Below are 16240 nucleotides of genomic sequence, written 5' to 3' on the forward strand. Positions count from 1 at the left end.
AAACATTTGATATACACCACAAAGATTTTAATATTTCAAATAGCATTTTTCAACATATAAGACTGATGCATACCCCTGAATAGGTTCCGTGGTATTTGACAAGTATGACCACAGCCATTGGAGCAGCATTTCTTCAGTCCCGAGCACTCGTCGTCTACCTCGCAGCTTTCAACACAGGCAGCAGCAAAGCCACTGGCCTTCTCCGCAGCAGGGCAGTCACCCTGCTTCGCTGACTGGATTGATTTGAGAAACTCACAGCTGGTCAGGCACTCGTAGTGTTTCTTTGGAAAAAGAGACTGGAAATTAAATAAAAAGAACTGATAGGTTTTATTGTTTTAAAAATCAATTAGTTGAACTATTGTTGAAAGCTTTACAAAACCATTTCTCTATGTGGTAAACTGCAAGGCTGGAAAAATTCTATAATTAATGCATTCATTTTGTTGAACATCTGTGGCTACATGAAAAAATTTGTTCCCAAGTGACTAAACCCACTGTGCTGTCCTTCCATTTTAGACAGCAGTTTCATATCCCTCCTGGTATTGCCATTTGCGTTTAAATTCAATAATCCTACAAATTGAACAAGCATTTTGATAACTTTCAAAGTTTATAATAGCTAAAATAAATCACCCAAGGGTGGACCTTACCTCACACTTGCTTTGGCAGTGAGTCTCCTGTAAGTTCCAGGATTCTTTGCAGGGCTCCAGGCACTGTAAAGCAGAACAAAGTGCCCGTTAGTGTCAAAAGCCACATCAAAGGGACATGATGCATTAAAGTCAATGCCTATCTATGCCTGTGGCTCACTCTTACACACTGAAACAGTCTTTTACCAAAGTGACGGGAATGGTGTCTTAAAAGAAAAATTGGAAAATCATATTAACTCCATTTGAACATTTCAGCTGCCAAATCTATTCCGATGTGGTTAGAGATATTGTGATGTTTTCTTTGGAACATGCATTTTCAGTGAAAGAATTATGACGTTTTAAACTTACTAATTTATAAAAAACTCAAATAAAATTTACAGTCTTGGAAACAAAAAGTAACTTGCACAGCTTGATGAAATAGATCTTTACATTTTTGGATGCTAGATTAGATTGATGGATATTTCTTGGCCACCCAAAGAGCTTTTTAAATATAATCCCTGCTCTAACTAAAAGCTCAAGGTAAACAGCTATTATAGTCTTATCCAGCCATAAATGTGCTCCATTCACATTAAATAGTCACGGAGTTATCCTGCTACCAACAAGTTTAGGTACAAGCAATTTTACTGGCTTCCCAACCTCAATAGAGTTTTTTTTTTAAATCACCTGGAATGATTACAGTTTTGTACATCTCAAGGACCAAAGCTAGAAACTAGTAGCTGCTGTTGACTAAGAGATAAGTCCAATATTTGCTGCTATATTTATGATACAGCTTACACTGCCAGGGACATTATGACAAGTTAGTTCAATGTTCTGCGTCTGAACCCCATCCATTGTGGTGCATGGAAGCCAACTATAAGAAATGAAATGAATGAAACAACTGTTGATCCAACCCAAGATTTAACATTCTCTATAGCTCACATTGACAGGAAAAAGTCATTTTATATTCAACTATTTTTATCTGAAGGAAAAACTGTTTATAAAGAATTCAATGCAATGTTTCAAATATAGTGCCTGGCCAAAATTAAATATTTCAGCTAAAATCCAGTGAAGCCACATTTAAGACCAAATCTTTTCAAAGGAAAAGAAGTTAAGTTGATCCAACAAGGAGTTATGATCAAGGCCATTCCATTGTTCGCCTGAGACACATTCAATGACTGTTCTTCAAACTAAAGTGAAGGCTAGAGCTGTTTGAACTGTCTCTACACCATGTTTTCAGAGCTTAGAATTTTATTCTTGGTGATAGGTTAGATTATTAAATGGATACAGATACGATGGGCCGAAGGGCCTGTTTCTGTGCTGTATAATTCTATGACAAATAGATGGATGGAGGGAGATCCACTTCTGCCTCCAGGTAGTTTCAAGAACAAGGGAAGTAAGGTCATAAGAAATTACCTTTCATGTAGGAAGAAAAGCTTCAGTCTTAATGATAAATATTCTACTGGGGTAGTGGGGGGGAGGGGGGAGTTTTGACTTTAGCTGATTATTGCTAGTTTTGCACAATGATTCAGCCACCATTCCTGATTGTGAAATTAAATATTTAATTATACAACACTGAAACAGGCCCTTCGGGTCTGTGCTGACCAACAACCACCCATTTATACTAACCCTACAGTAATCCCATATTCACTACCACCTACCTACACTAGGAGCAATTTACAATGGCCAATTTACCTATCATCTGCAAGTCTTTGGCTGTGGGAGGAAACCAGAGCACCCGGCAAAAACCCACACAGTCACAGGGAGAACTTGCAAACTCCACACAGGCAGTACCCAGAATTGAACCCAGGTCCCTGAAGCTGTGAAGCTAACCACTGTGCCACTGTGCCGCCCATATCTCTACACCATCTCACTGATGATCTTTTATATCTTTCTATTAAACAGACTGCAGGTCCATTAACCTATCAGCCCCTCTCTGTGATGGGCACATCTATTGAACCCCTTGTCCTCCTCTCTCCTTCCATCATCCAACCTAACTAAAATGCTTGTTTATCTTTCTGACTTCAGATCTGATAAAGGGTACACACCCAAATTGTCTGAACCTATATTTTCTCTTTACATATGCTGACTGACCTGCTGCGTACTTCCAGCATGTCCTGTTCTTATTTGAGGAAGTAATTATTGATTTATTTGGGTTTGAAATTTTAGAAGAGATTAGAGATAGGCATATAGTTACTGGTTTGTCCCTCATTAATAATATGCTAGGATTTGTATGGTATGTTACATAAGCATGCCCAAACACACTGTGCGCAAATGTATATTAATGTATTTACAATGACAATGCAATGCTCAAGTAAAGAAATGGGTTGTGCACACAATGCACTAATTGTTCTCTTCACACAGCGTGGAAATTGCATTTGAAAAGCAATACACATCTTATATCCTAGAATTACATATTATTTACAGCACAGAAACAGGCCAGTCAACCCAACAGGTTCACCACCCTCTCAAGGGCAATTAGGAATGGGCAATAAATGGTGGCCTTGCCAGCACTGCTCACATCCCAAGAATGAATAATGAAAAGAATTGTGGGTGTTTACGCTTCACCTGAGCCTTCTCCCACCGTTCTTCATCTAATCCCATTAACATATCCTTCTATTCCTTTCTTACTCATATAGTTAGCTGGCTTCTCCTTAAATGCATCTATACTATTCTCCTCAATTACTCCTCAACGTAGCAAGTTTCATATTCTAACCAGTCCTTGGGTACGGGAGTTTCTTCTGAATTCCCTATTGGATTTATTAGTGGCTATCTTATACCTATGGCAAAAGCAAAATACTGCGGATACAGGAAATCTGAAATAAAAACAGAAAATGCTGTAAATATGCAGCAGGTCTGGCACCGCCCCACCCACTGGCTTAAACATCAGGCAGTGAGCCCGCTCTGCCTAGCAGCCACGCTGATTTTATGTGGCCCAGGCCCTTAATGGGCCTCGGATGGGACTTCCGCCCCTCTGAGGCAGCTCTCAGTCCCAGCAGCGCCACCAGGAGTGGGGGCTACTGCTGGGATTCCATCCAGCCTCAGGAGGACCGTGGACGCCGGTGCCAAAAAAGTTAAGTGGGGTTTTGGGCCTCACTGGAGATGATTGTCCGGGCCCCGTTGAGGTAAGGGGGTTGGGGGTGTTGGTGGAATGTAGTGCAGTGTGGGCAGCTTGTGTCGTGGAGGGGGACAATCCATGGAGCATAGCGTGCCCGATCAGGATGGCACCCCCTCCCCCAGCCTGCAAGGAGGCCACCAGGTTTTACTGGGCGGCCTCCTGGGGGGTCCTGAGCCACCCACCCACCACTGGTAATATTCTAGCGGTGACGGGAGGAGGCTCTTAAGTGGCTAAATAACTGCCACTTAAGGGCCTTAATTAACCTGGGTGGTGGGCCGTTTCTCACCACCACCGCCGCTCTTAAAATCGCAGCAGGGGTGGGAAGGTGACGGGAATGCGGGAATGGCACCCCTGCTTCCCACTCAATTCTACCCCCCCACATCCAGCCCGCTTCTGCGGGGAGCATAAAATTCCGGCCAATATTTCAGGTCAATGACCTTTCATCCCTTGAGGTGATAACTGATGTATTAAGAGCATGGAGAGAAGTCCTCTTCCCTGAGTAACTATCTTTAACCCCTACTCTGTTTTCTGATTTGCAATCAGCCTGCTATCCATAGCTATCTCAGCCACTCCCCTCAAAGTAGGCATTCACACATACACTATGGTGGAAGTAGGGATGTTGATCAGGAAACACAGAGTGAGGCACAAGCATTAGTGTCAAACAGTAGCAATTGGAATGGGACTGACTGGATTGCACTACAGAGAACTGGCATGGACTCAACAGGCCAAACGGCCTCCTTCTGTGTAATGTCTCCATGTTGGTGGTTAACCAGGGCCTGATTGCACTTTTAATGCAGATCTTTAACAAGGCTGTAACTAGTTAAATGGGCCTTTCTTCCTCACATATCTTGAGCAATTTTTACTCTCTTTGAAAGGTGGGAATACCAAAAGCAGTGATATTAATGGAGAAATCAACCACCTTTCCACTATTCTTTACTTGCAACTACTTTTCCCACTAAGATTAATGAGCATGCAAATGGTCTGCCTCCTATCTTGTCACAAATCATTTATTTAAGCCTGGGTTCCAAAATCCACCCCCTCATCCACACCTGGGCAATGAGTAAGAAAGGGTCGATCAAAACAGGGTGACATACGGTGAGACTCTATGTCCTGAGCCGCTTCAGTTTCCGTGAAGGCCTGTTTAGGAAACCCAGAAATGCTCATCAAACAGGGCTCTGGCAAACCAGTTCTCAATGGCAAAACAGGCGGAGGAAGATGTGCCATGTGAAATATCTCAACATCTGTTCTGGTGTACAAAGGCTGCAACAGAACTCCCCCCCCCCACCAATCTTCTTGGTTTCCTTGCCATTGCATCAAGTTGTCATTCTGTCAAGGTACGTGTGGAAGCTGGTGTGCAATGGTTTCTCCACACTAAAAAATGTCACGCGGGAGTACATCCTCCAAGCCCTTCGGCGATCAGCAAATGGCAACAGGAGCTGGATTGTGTTGTCTGAAAGCTTCCAGTCATTATCTGGCACGGAGGCGGCAGTTACAAGATGGTCGTCTAGCACTTGGATGAGGCTGGGTGCCTTTTGGCAGCTATAATTGCAACTTAGCAGCCCTCTTTAGGATCCACTCTGCTCACCTTTGATTGGGGAGGCGGCTAGAAAAGGTGTCCTAAACATAGGCTGCCTCACCTTTCTCAACTAGATAGCTGCATCAAAGGGATCACCCTCTGTGGTTGAAACACACAAAAAGACAAGTAGTAAAGTTTAGGACTTGGAACATCAGGACCCAGTGGACACACCCGTGAGTGAAGGTCCAGAGCGTCGCACTGCGTTTGTCACCCAAGAACTCCGGCGATATGACATTGACATCGCCGCTCTGAGTGAGACCCGGCGAGCTGGAGAAGGGCAGCTCAAGGAACACTGATGCGGCTACACATTCCTCTGGAAGGGAAAATCGGAAGATGAACGCAGAATTCATGGAGTTGGATTTGCCATTAAGAATAAACTTGTCAACTAGCTTCAGGAGGTCCATCTTGGAAGCAATGAGCGCCTTATGACTCTTCGTCTCAAAGTGGCAAGGAGCCAACACGCCGCCGTGATCACTGCATATGCCCCAACTCTAGACACCAATGACGAAACCAAGGAAGATTTCTATGTCAACCTTGACCAAGCTCTCTGTGGGGTTCCGAAGGAGGACAGGCTTAATCTTCTCAGAGACATCAATTCCAGAGTTGGAAGAGATTCCAATCTCTGGAATGGAACCATTGGCAGGGAAGGAATTGGAAATGTCAACTCCAATGGCATTCTTCTCCTTACCAAATGTGCAGAACATGGGCTCATCATCACCAATATCCTGTTCTGTCAGAAGAACAAATACAAAACGTCATGGCAACTCTCAAAGTCCAAACACTGGCACCCGATTGATTATGTCATCGTCCAGGCCCAGAATCTCAAAGTTGTCTGCACCACGAAAGCGGTGACAGGAGCTGATGACTGCTGGACTGATCACTGACTTATTCTTTCACTTATGTCCATCAAACTGGCTCCCAAATGACAGCTGCAATAGAAGCGATGTCCATGAAAGATCAGCATCGAAGCTCTGAAGGATCCAATCAAAAGAAACTGATTCCAACAATGCCTTCGGGAAAAACATTCAAATTTCAATCAAGAACAGAAGAAGAGTGTCCACAGTGCTTGGGATGTCCGTAAGTCCAATATCATCAATGCCTGCAAAGATACACTTGGATTTTCTGTCAGGAAACCATCAGGACTGGTTTGAAGAAAATAATCAGGATATCAATGAACTGATTGATCGCAAGCACACGACTTTCTGTGCCTGGCAGAATGACCCAAACTCAAAGCAAAAGAAACTGGCTTACCAACAAGCAAAGGCAGAGGTACAAAGGAGCAGCCATAACAAGAACTGGCAGTGGGTGGACAAGGCAAAGGAAATTCAGCTTCTCACTGATGTGAATGATATCCATGGCTTCTTCACTGCTACAAAAGACCATTTATGGCCCAAGTACTCAAGGACCAGCTCCTTTGGGGCCTAAGGATGGGGGAGATCTGATCAAGGAAAGGAAAGCTGTCAACGTCCATTGGAGGGAGCATTTTGAAGACATTTTCAATCAAGAATCCATTGTGGACGAGAGTGTTTTCAACTCCATCCCACAACACCCAGGTAGAGGTGCGCTCACAACTCCACCAACGCCTATGAAGGTGATGAAAGCCATCGCACAAATGAAGAACAGCAAAGTGGCACGAGGTGTTGGAACCTCCGCTGAAATCTTTAAGCATGGAGGAGAGGAACTAACATTGCAGCTCCATGCCCTCATCCTACTGAGCTGGAAAGAAGAGGAAGTCCCTAATGATCTCAAGGATGCTCTGATTGTGACAATCTTCAAGAAAGGGGACAAATCCAACTGTGGAAATTACAGAGGCATCTTCCTGCTCTCCATTGCAGGAAAGATCATTACAAGAACCCTTCTGAACCGACTCATCACACTTGTTGAAGAGCTACTCCCTGATTCTCAATGTGGGGTTATCTCATCAAGAGGCCCTGATAACCTGATCTTCACAGCTCACCAGCTACAAGAAAAATGTCGCAAACAACAAGCAACATCTCTACATAGCACGTTTTGACTTGACAAAGGCCTTCAACTCTGTAAATCATGAGGCACTCTGGAAGATTCGGTTGAAGTATGAATATCCTCCAAAATCTGCCACCATCCTTCGCCTGCTTCATGATGATATTCGAGCGGAGATCCTTAGCAACAGATCCATTAAAGACCACTTTGAGGTTAAGGCAGGAGTTAAACAAAGTTGTGTCATCGCCCCAATTCTTTTCTCAATCTTTCTAGCAGCCATGCTCTGTCTGACGAGAGACAAGCTCCCTGCTGGAGTGCAGCTTATTTATCGAATGGACAGTAAACTAAATTAATCTCAGGCAACACCCCAACTTCAGTCATTGAGCTCCAATATACTGATGACACTGCAGTAAATGCTGAATCGGAAACGGATCTTCAGAGAATCGTCGACATATTTACTGAAGCATATTGAGAAGAACACTCAACATTCAGAAGATCAAAGTCCTCCATCAGCAAGCTCCAAATGCATACCTCCAGGCCCATTGATTAGGATTCATGATGAGTGCCTGGAAAATGTGGAACACTTCCAGTATCTTGGAAGTTATCTTTCACAGAAGGCTGACATTGACAAAGAAATCCAGCATCACCTGAAATCTGCCAGTGCAGCCTTTTGGCCACCTGAGGAAGTGAGTGTTTGACGATCCCAACTGAAACCAAGCTCATGGTCTACCATGCGGTCATAATCCCTACCTTAAAGTATGGGGCTGAAACATGGACAATGTACAGTAAGCATTTCAAAGCACTGGAGTCATTTCAATGCTGCCTGCGGAAGATCCTACATATCAAGTGGAAGGAGAGGCGCACCATCAGTGTCCTTTCACAAGCATCGAGGCTATGATTATCTGCCATCAGCTTCGTTGGGTTAGTCATATAGTTCAGATGTCAGATACCAGGTTCCCAAAGCAGGTCTTCTTCTCCAGGCTCAGTCCAGGGCAGACGCATCAAAGAAACCCTTCAAGGATGTGCTGAAAGCCAATATGAAGAAATGCAACATTGACATCAGCTCCAGGGAGACCATCGCCCTGGACCAAACCAGATGGAGGCGGAGTCTGTGGGAAGGATCCCGGCAGTTTGAGACCCAACAACGACAAAATGAAGAGTAAAAGCAAGAGCAGCAGAAAGAACAAGCCATGACCCGACCTAATAATATTCGACCAGATGTCCCACATGACCATAAATGCCCTACGCACCATAAAGTCTGTAGATCCTGAATCGGCCTCATCAGCCATCTTTGGACTCACAGAAGACAATCATTCTTGCCTGCGAGGGTTAGCCAATAATAATAATATTTTAGCCTGTCCCCAGGTAAACCATCAAGATCAGCAATTTGCATGTTCCCAGTTCAATCATGTTGTCAGTCTAATTGTCCAAACGTTCATGTAACTGCAAGATTTTTCAGTTTAGGAAGTTTTAATAATGTGTTTCGGATGAACATAGTACAGGGAGCAGAGCACAGATAAAGGCAAGCAATGCAGTTGAGTGCTGTTAACACCTTGAAGATCCCTTACTCCAGTCCAAATGCATTGAAATTTTCATTATGACTATAGTAGATAGACTGCCATCTACCTCCCAGGAGCAGCAATTGAGGGCATTATAGGAATGTAGGCTTGAAACAAAAGTTTCATTTAAAAAGGTACCTGGACTTGCACCTGAAGTGCTGTAACCTGCAAGGCTACGGACCAGGTGCTGGAAAGTGAGATTAGAATGGGCGGCTAGTTTTTCAGCCGGTGCAGACATGATGGGCTGAATGGCCTCTTTCGGTGCTGTAACTTTTTTATGGTTCTACGTTAAAGCCCACTCTTAACCGAGATTATCAGCAGGATTTAATCCGCTACTACTGAATGACATACTCATACTCCTTCATGCTACCCACTGTTTGTTCCATCCCTTCAGTTTCAATGGTGGAAACAGCAGTATATTCTTCACACCTACCAACTGATGCCATTACCAAGATTCCCAATTCTTCTTCCTCCAAGTTATCCTGCTTTCCTCCAGTTAATGGTGCTGTCAGTGGTTTGTTCTCCCCACTACTATTGTAACCATTGCAAGAGAAGGAGAAAGTTGGCCATGTGAGTTGGAACCATTCAAACTCTTCAATTCACATTTACACATTCCAGTTCTAATGACACCAACTGGACACCATAGTTTACCCTTGTGCTGATCTTCAAGCTGATCCAGTTAAAGGCTGCTGCTTCCTTCCTTTTCGCATATCATTTACAATCATTTTTTGAAGAATGTAAGCTGCAATTTTTTTTAGAGTTCCTTTGGGTTCCAAGAAGCAAGGCGAATTGAATGTGACTCTGGAAATGTTTCTAGAATGTGGCTAGGAGTCACTTTGCAGTAAAGTATTTTTATTATAAACAGTTTGAATTACAATACCAATGCTTCATAGCACCAGATGTATTGATCCTGGTTTCACCATTTTCTGCATGTTTTTTTTCTGTCATTGGACAGCTGCAAAACAATTACATTTTCAATAGTGAGAACCATCAGGACGCAAGCCTAACCAAAATCAAGATTCACGTCACAATCTCTGCAAAATTCATATCTCTGCATTAGGGGCAAAGAGATGTTTAAAAGAAAATGAGGAGCAGCAAGTTCTCAGGTTTGATTCCTGGTACTAAAAGGCCTCAGCTGCAATTGCACAAGAGATGGCAATCATCAGTTCCAATCCTGCTTGTTGCACAGTGAGGATTCTGAAAAGTGAGAATATATGGATGTTAGGCAAGGGTCAGATTTGGTTGGATACATTGCCCACCACCGTTAAATAGCCTATCAGTGCATGAAGAATGAACACTTGAGTAAGGACTAAGATGGCTTGCATTCATGGAAGCATAAGTCAGTGCCTTCACAAGAAGTATGGAGAAAATGAAGGAACAAAATGAACAGAAGAATATCCAGCTAAAGAAGAAATAACATCTGAACAAAAGTCCCTTATAGTAAGAGTATATCCTAATCCGTAGGCCAATACAGCTTAATTGGATCATATTCCATTTCTATCCATATTTCCAACTTATTGCTAGACATCTTTGATTCTTGACACAGGGTGGTTGATATCCCTATTTGTGTGGACGTCTGGGAGTCAAGAAGTATTTGGCCTCCCAGTGCAAATCATCATGTGAATGGCATTGAAAATATTATAACCCTGAGTAAGTTAGCATACTGTAACCTAATCGAAAGGTTCAGATGACATTGTAAACCACAAAAAGCCATTTATAATGCTCATTTAGAGGACACAAGTGTAACTAGAGGACATGAGTATAAAATTAACAAGAGCAAAGCAAGACCTGGGATTAGAATGATTTCTTGCCCCCTCCCCCCCAAGAGTCGTAGGTATGTGGAATAGACTCCCAACTAAAAGAGCTAATCCTATGATGATTAATGTTGTTATATAAAAAGCTTCATGAACTCTGCGAGTTATAAGGACAAGTAAGGGTAGAGGCAATCAAAGGCTGTGTGGAACGTGATGGAACCTGAGCTGCTGGGACCATGGAAATGTCTTGCCAAGGCAACTGATCTAACATTTATAATGCAGGCTGTAAGGACAGGTAGATATTCTGGAGGTTTGTGCAGTTTACCTTTGTGGGAGCAGAAGGAAAGTTTATGCAAGCTTAAATGAGTTAGGTAGAATCCATAAGAGAGTAGATAGGCTATGTTATTTGTGTTGCTGTATCGGATTGAACTGCATGGCCTTTTATTATTCCATGCCCTCTTCAGTTTACATCAGAAACCCAAGATTATATGACATGTGCAACATTAAATTCACTTCTCAGTTCTTTTTATAAAGCAGCAGGCAATGCATTAGGCACACTGACCTCGACATCTGAGCTCCTAATACATACACCTGTCATCTGAAGCTCCACGCCTGGAGTGCTACATCATAAAATTTATGCCATGGTGTCAGGTTATTTCCCAATAATTCATACCTGATCAAGTTCCACTACTCCTGTAGTGATGACGTCACTAATTTAATCCTTCGGAGAAGACATCATCATGTATGAAAGGAATGCAGTGACCTTGCATTTGATATCTGCCATGATATTCATAGATTTTTTTAAAATGAACAATTCCTGGGAGTTCTCTCAAATTAACACTACATATATGATTAAAAAGTCAAAAATGCATGGGTGGGAGTGATTATATTGAAAAATCACTGCACCTCAGGATTCAGACACTGCTCTGGCTGTTTGGGCTGTATTATCCCGGCCCCATGGTGGCAGGCTTGGAGGCAGAGGGAACCGTGATAATAGGCGGGAGCCACATTGTGACAGCTCCCCGACGCATTCTCGCCACTGGGGATCTTTCACGGGGGAGCTAGGAATAGGATGGGCTGTCTGCTCCATGGATAGAGGCAGCTAATGAAGATGGTTAAGAAGACGGGTAAGGCCCCAATTAGGGGCAATTTTGAGACCTTGCCAGCATTTGCCACCAGCTGAGCCGCTAACCCCTCCATGTTCCCCCCACCCCACAACCATGTACAGAGGATGCCAGCTCAATAGAGGCGGCCTCCCTCCGGCAGGCCAGAAGGCCTTCAGAGCCAGAGACTCCATGCCCCATTGAGAGCATACAGTAAGGAAAGAGCATACCCACAGCCCAAATAATTCTTCCGGAGGGGTTCCCCTCTGCTCGAAGGGGCCTAACAGCTTCAGTGCTCATATTTATTGAATTGAATCGAATCAACACCTCCGACTGTCCCCAACTTGCTTCAGCCAGTGTGGCTGTAGAAACTTCAGGGTTGCCTGTCCTCTGATTGGTCCTGCAGCACTGGGAGCTTGCTTGCATCTGTAATAGGACAGCGAGCTCAGTGGCAGGCAATTAGCAGGTCACCTCCCAGGAAATCGCACTGCCGATCTCATTGCTGGCAGGTGCAGGCTCTGGGAACCCTATTTGTTCCTGACATCAGGGTCCCGAAGCCCGTGGTAAAATCCAATTCTATCTGAATACTCGAGATTGTTTCCATTTAATCACTCTCAACTTTTATGCATTTATATCTTATTCACCTATACATGTTTCATATGTTATGGATCTTATGTAAATTATATTGCAAGTATTTTTTTTAAAACAAAATATCTGAGGGCATTCATTAATACCATTGGCAATGCCTGATGCAGGGGAAATGTTCTGCTCTACATATCAATGCTGTCAGAATCTTTATGATGCTAGAAGACAATAACCTTTATTGAAACACAACTACTTACAGGCCTAATTTCTCAATCACAGTGGAGAGCTGCACTCGCAGGGAGCACAAGCCAGAGAATCAGGCCCAGTGTTGTAGCCCTATATTTGAGCACAGTTTCCCTGGCTGATGGCATGGAATTAACTCATTGCTTGTTTCTTCTGCAACACCTAATCTATGGAATTACCCCATTAATATAACGATTCTCAAACCTTGCCATGTAGGAACACTGAAAACACTGATACATCCCTGAGGACCTCCTGCAAACACTGACACACTCCCAGCAACTCCTATCTTCCAAAAGATAGTGTCAGCTGCTCAAAGCAAAAACAGTGCTGGAGTTGCATATTGTCATCAAGAAGTGCAGAAAACATATAGCATACAGAATTCTCAAGACACTGTGCTCATGGCATAGGGTGCATTTGGTTTCTGATAGAAAGAAATTGAATGATCTCGCAGGTCCTCAGAGTCCATGGACCCCAGTTTGAAAACCTTGGCTCCAATAGGGACTGTATCTTATTCAGTAACAGAATAACCTCAGTACAAGGCAGTTACACTACATTGGTTAAATTGTAAGCATGGCAATAAAGCATTTTGATATTGTCCTAGTCAATGGATAATTTTTCTTTGACTTTGACCATTATTTCCTTCCACTTCAGTGCGGTCATGGTATTTATTTAGATCATGTACAAACTTGCCTTAGGTTGTCAATGTACAGTGCAGCCTATCCCGAAGCAATCTGAACTGCACAGTTCCATTTCACAGTGCTAGCCTGTTTACATGACCAGACAGCATTTTGGTGTGAAGGAAAACTAACCTTGTGCTCTGCAGGAATATTTTTTAACATCACAATATTTATATAAGCAACTGCAATTTCACTGCATTATACAGATCTACAAGATAGTAAACAGAATAGAAAAGGTAAATTTAGAACGCTGCTTCAATTTAAACCTCAAAAGCGGGATGTAACTTTAAACTTCAGTAAAAGTCAAATTGAGCACTGATGCCAGAAAATTATCCTTCACAGAGTTGTCAACACATGGAGTAGACCTTTGGGTAGAGTAATGACTATAAAAACTTTGCACCCATTTAAGCAGTAGGAAACTGTGATTGGGGAACTGTAGAATCCTTTCATGGATGAATGGGTTGAGGTGGACAGAATGGCCTTGAGCTGATTGAGGAAACTTCACCTTTACAAATCCTGTAGAGAGAAAGGAGAAGGGACAAATACAATTTCATTGAGGAGTCAGTTGAAAGAGTGAATGAAGGGGCAAAGAGACACCTCGGAAAACGCACAGTTGCAGAGGCAAATATCCCCAAGATTAGATGGTATTTATCCCAGCGTGTGAATAGAGACCAGCGGGGAGATTTGTGAAGCACTGACAATCATTATGAAGAGGCAATAGTCACTACAGAGGTACCAGTAGATTGGAAATCAGCTACTGTGGTACTCCCATTCAAAAAGGATGCCAGATCAGACACAGGCAACTACAGGTAAGTTAATCTTATTTCAATTCTGTGTAAAATAATAAAATTGGTTATCCAAAGTTAGCTTGAATATCTGTACAGTAATAACCTAGTAAACAGCAGTCAACACAGCTTTAGATAGGGAACATTCTTCGTGACCATCCTCCTTGTTTTCACTGAGAAAGCCACAATCCAAATGATAAACCCAATGGTGTTGTGGATTTCCATTTTTAAAAGGCATTTAATAAAGTTCCACTTGAAATGGTACCAATTCAGCTCACAGCTGTATAGATTCAGTATAGATAAGAAATTGGCACAAGGGTATAAGGCAATGGTTAGAGCGATCATGTCATGGCAGGGGATGGGGGAAAAGTATTGACGACATTGTTCCAGGGCTCAGTACTGCTGTTTCTACTTTACAGCAATGACTGGAATTCAGAAGCTCAATGCAAACTGTTCAAATTTTGCAGATGATACTAAACTTGGATGGCCAAGGAGGCAGCGCAAAAATTACAGAATGAGCCAAACAAAGTATGTTAGTGGGTTGAATGGCGAGTGAAATTTAATGCAGACGCAGGTATAATGTACTGCACAATGTGTAAAAAGGAGCGACACAGGCAATCCATATTTAATGTTGAAAGAAACAAAGGGAGTCTTGGTTGACTCATAACTCAACATGTACAACTAACCAGTAATCAGCAAAGTCAATAGAATATTAAATTACTTAGTCAAAATAGTAAAATACAAGTCAGAGGTGGCAGTGAGCAAATGTTCATTGTTCTGGTCAGACTGTGCCTTGAATACTGTGTCCAGTTCTGGTCACCAAGGATCAAGAGGAACATTCAAGTGCTGGACACAGTGCAAAGAAGAGCCCCTATCATCAGGAGTTCAAGTTGAGGAACGATTGGAGAAATGTAGGTTTTCTCCATGAACGGTAGCAGCTGACAGGTTATCTTATAGAAGTATATGATAGCAAATGATATGAAAGAGACAAATCCAGAGTACATACGAACGTACGAATTAGGAGCAGGAGTAGGCCACTTGGCCCTTCGAGCCTGCTCCGCCATTCAATAAGTTCATGGCTGAACTGATTACTCCACATTTCCACCTACCCCCGATAACCTTCCACCCCCTTGCTTATCAAGAATCTATCCACCTCTGCCTTAAACATATTCAAAAACTCTGCTTCCACTGCCTTTTGAGGAAGAGAATTCCAAAGACTCACAACCCTCTGAGAGAAAAAATTGCTCCTCATCTCTATCTTAAATGGGCGACCCCTTATTTTTAAACAGTGACCCCTAGCTCTAGATTCTCCCACAGGGGAAACAATGGAGTAGGACAAAAGTGCATAGGTTCAAATTAGAAGGCGGTAACTTTAGGACTAATATCAGGAGATTCTTCAATGTGTGATGTGTGATCAGTACTTGGAATGGTCATTCTAGACAGAGTGGTAGAGGCAACAAACCCTAGAATCATTTAAGAAGCAACTAGATGCCGCAATGGCGGGGGATGGTGCTTGTCATCTTGTTCCGCATGGATGAATTAATTCTTTCGCCATGTGTATCTTGTGACACCCTGTTATATTACAGCACTGTCATCAAAAGCAGCCTTGGGTTTTGTGGCAGCATTGTAGAGTCAGCATTTCGTGAGGTAGTGCTCGACTGCTCTTTCAGAGGCAGCACTGCGGGTGGCTGCAAATTTGAACAGCTTGCTCTGATTGCACAGGCCATTTTTTTCAGGAATGCGGCTTTCCCGTCAGTTGCTTTTTTGGACCTTCTCCAATCATCAGGAAAAATGTGCGGCCAGCTGTTTTTGTACTGTTGCTGCTGGTACTGTGGAATCCTCCTGATAGTCCAAATGGGCTGGATTCCACAATGCCAGCAGCCCCAGTGAATTACAAAGCTAATTTGTCTTGTTTTAGCAAATAATTTATGGCTGAAGGATTACATTTAATTAGTTTCCGATTATTTGAGTAAACGTTTGATAAAAGGAACAAGTTGGTCTTTGACAATGTCATGACAGTATCCCAATAGAAACAATGTTGATTCTAGGACTCAGTCTGGTTCTCTAAATCATTCTTTCTCAGACTCCAAAACCATGGAACTCCTTGCCTCCCTCAATCTCTCCTGCCTCCTATTATATTTAGATTTTAAAAATCCATGTTTGGCAACACTGTATCACTAATTCCAGATTGATTTTCTCTTCTCTCCATTTTTTGTACAAATTTGGTGGCAAACTGCTCTACAAGCCCTGCCACTTCAGTCTTC

The 16240-nt window shown here is 42.8% G+C and overlaps 1 protein-coding gene across 2 annotated transcripts in view; it reads right to left on the reverse strand.

The window, feature by feature from the left end:
- Positions 1-16240, reverse strand: part of LOC137370931 (anosmin-1) — a 182229-nt gene that overhangs the window by 63668 nt on the left and 102321 nt on the right. Inside the window, exons 3-4 of one of the 2 annotated variants that reach the window (XM_068032804.1) lie at positions 645-707; positions 74-281 (exon numbers count right to left, since the gene is read on the reverse strand). In XM_068032804.1, coding sequence (XP_067888905.1) covers positions 74-281; positions 645-707 — 271 coding nt within the window. Of the gene's footprint in view, positions 1-73; positions 297-644; positions 708-16240 lie in introns of both variants that reach the window. The other variant, XM_068032803.1, reaches the window with a different exon arrangement.

Source organism: Heterodontus francisci, chromosome 6 (assembly GCF_036365525.1).
Source record: "Heterodontus francisci isolate sHetFra1 chromosome 6, sHetFra1.hap1, whole genome shotgun sequence".
NCBI classification, from domain to species: Eukaryota; Metazoa; Chordata; class Chondrichthyes; order Heterodontiformes; family Heterodontidae; genus Heterodontus; species Heterodontus francisci.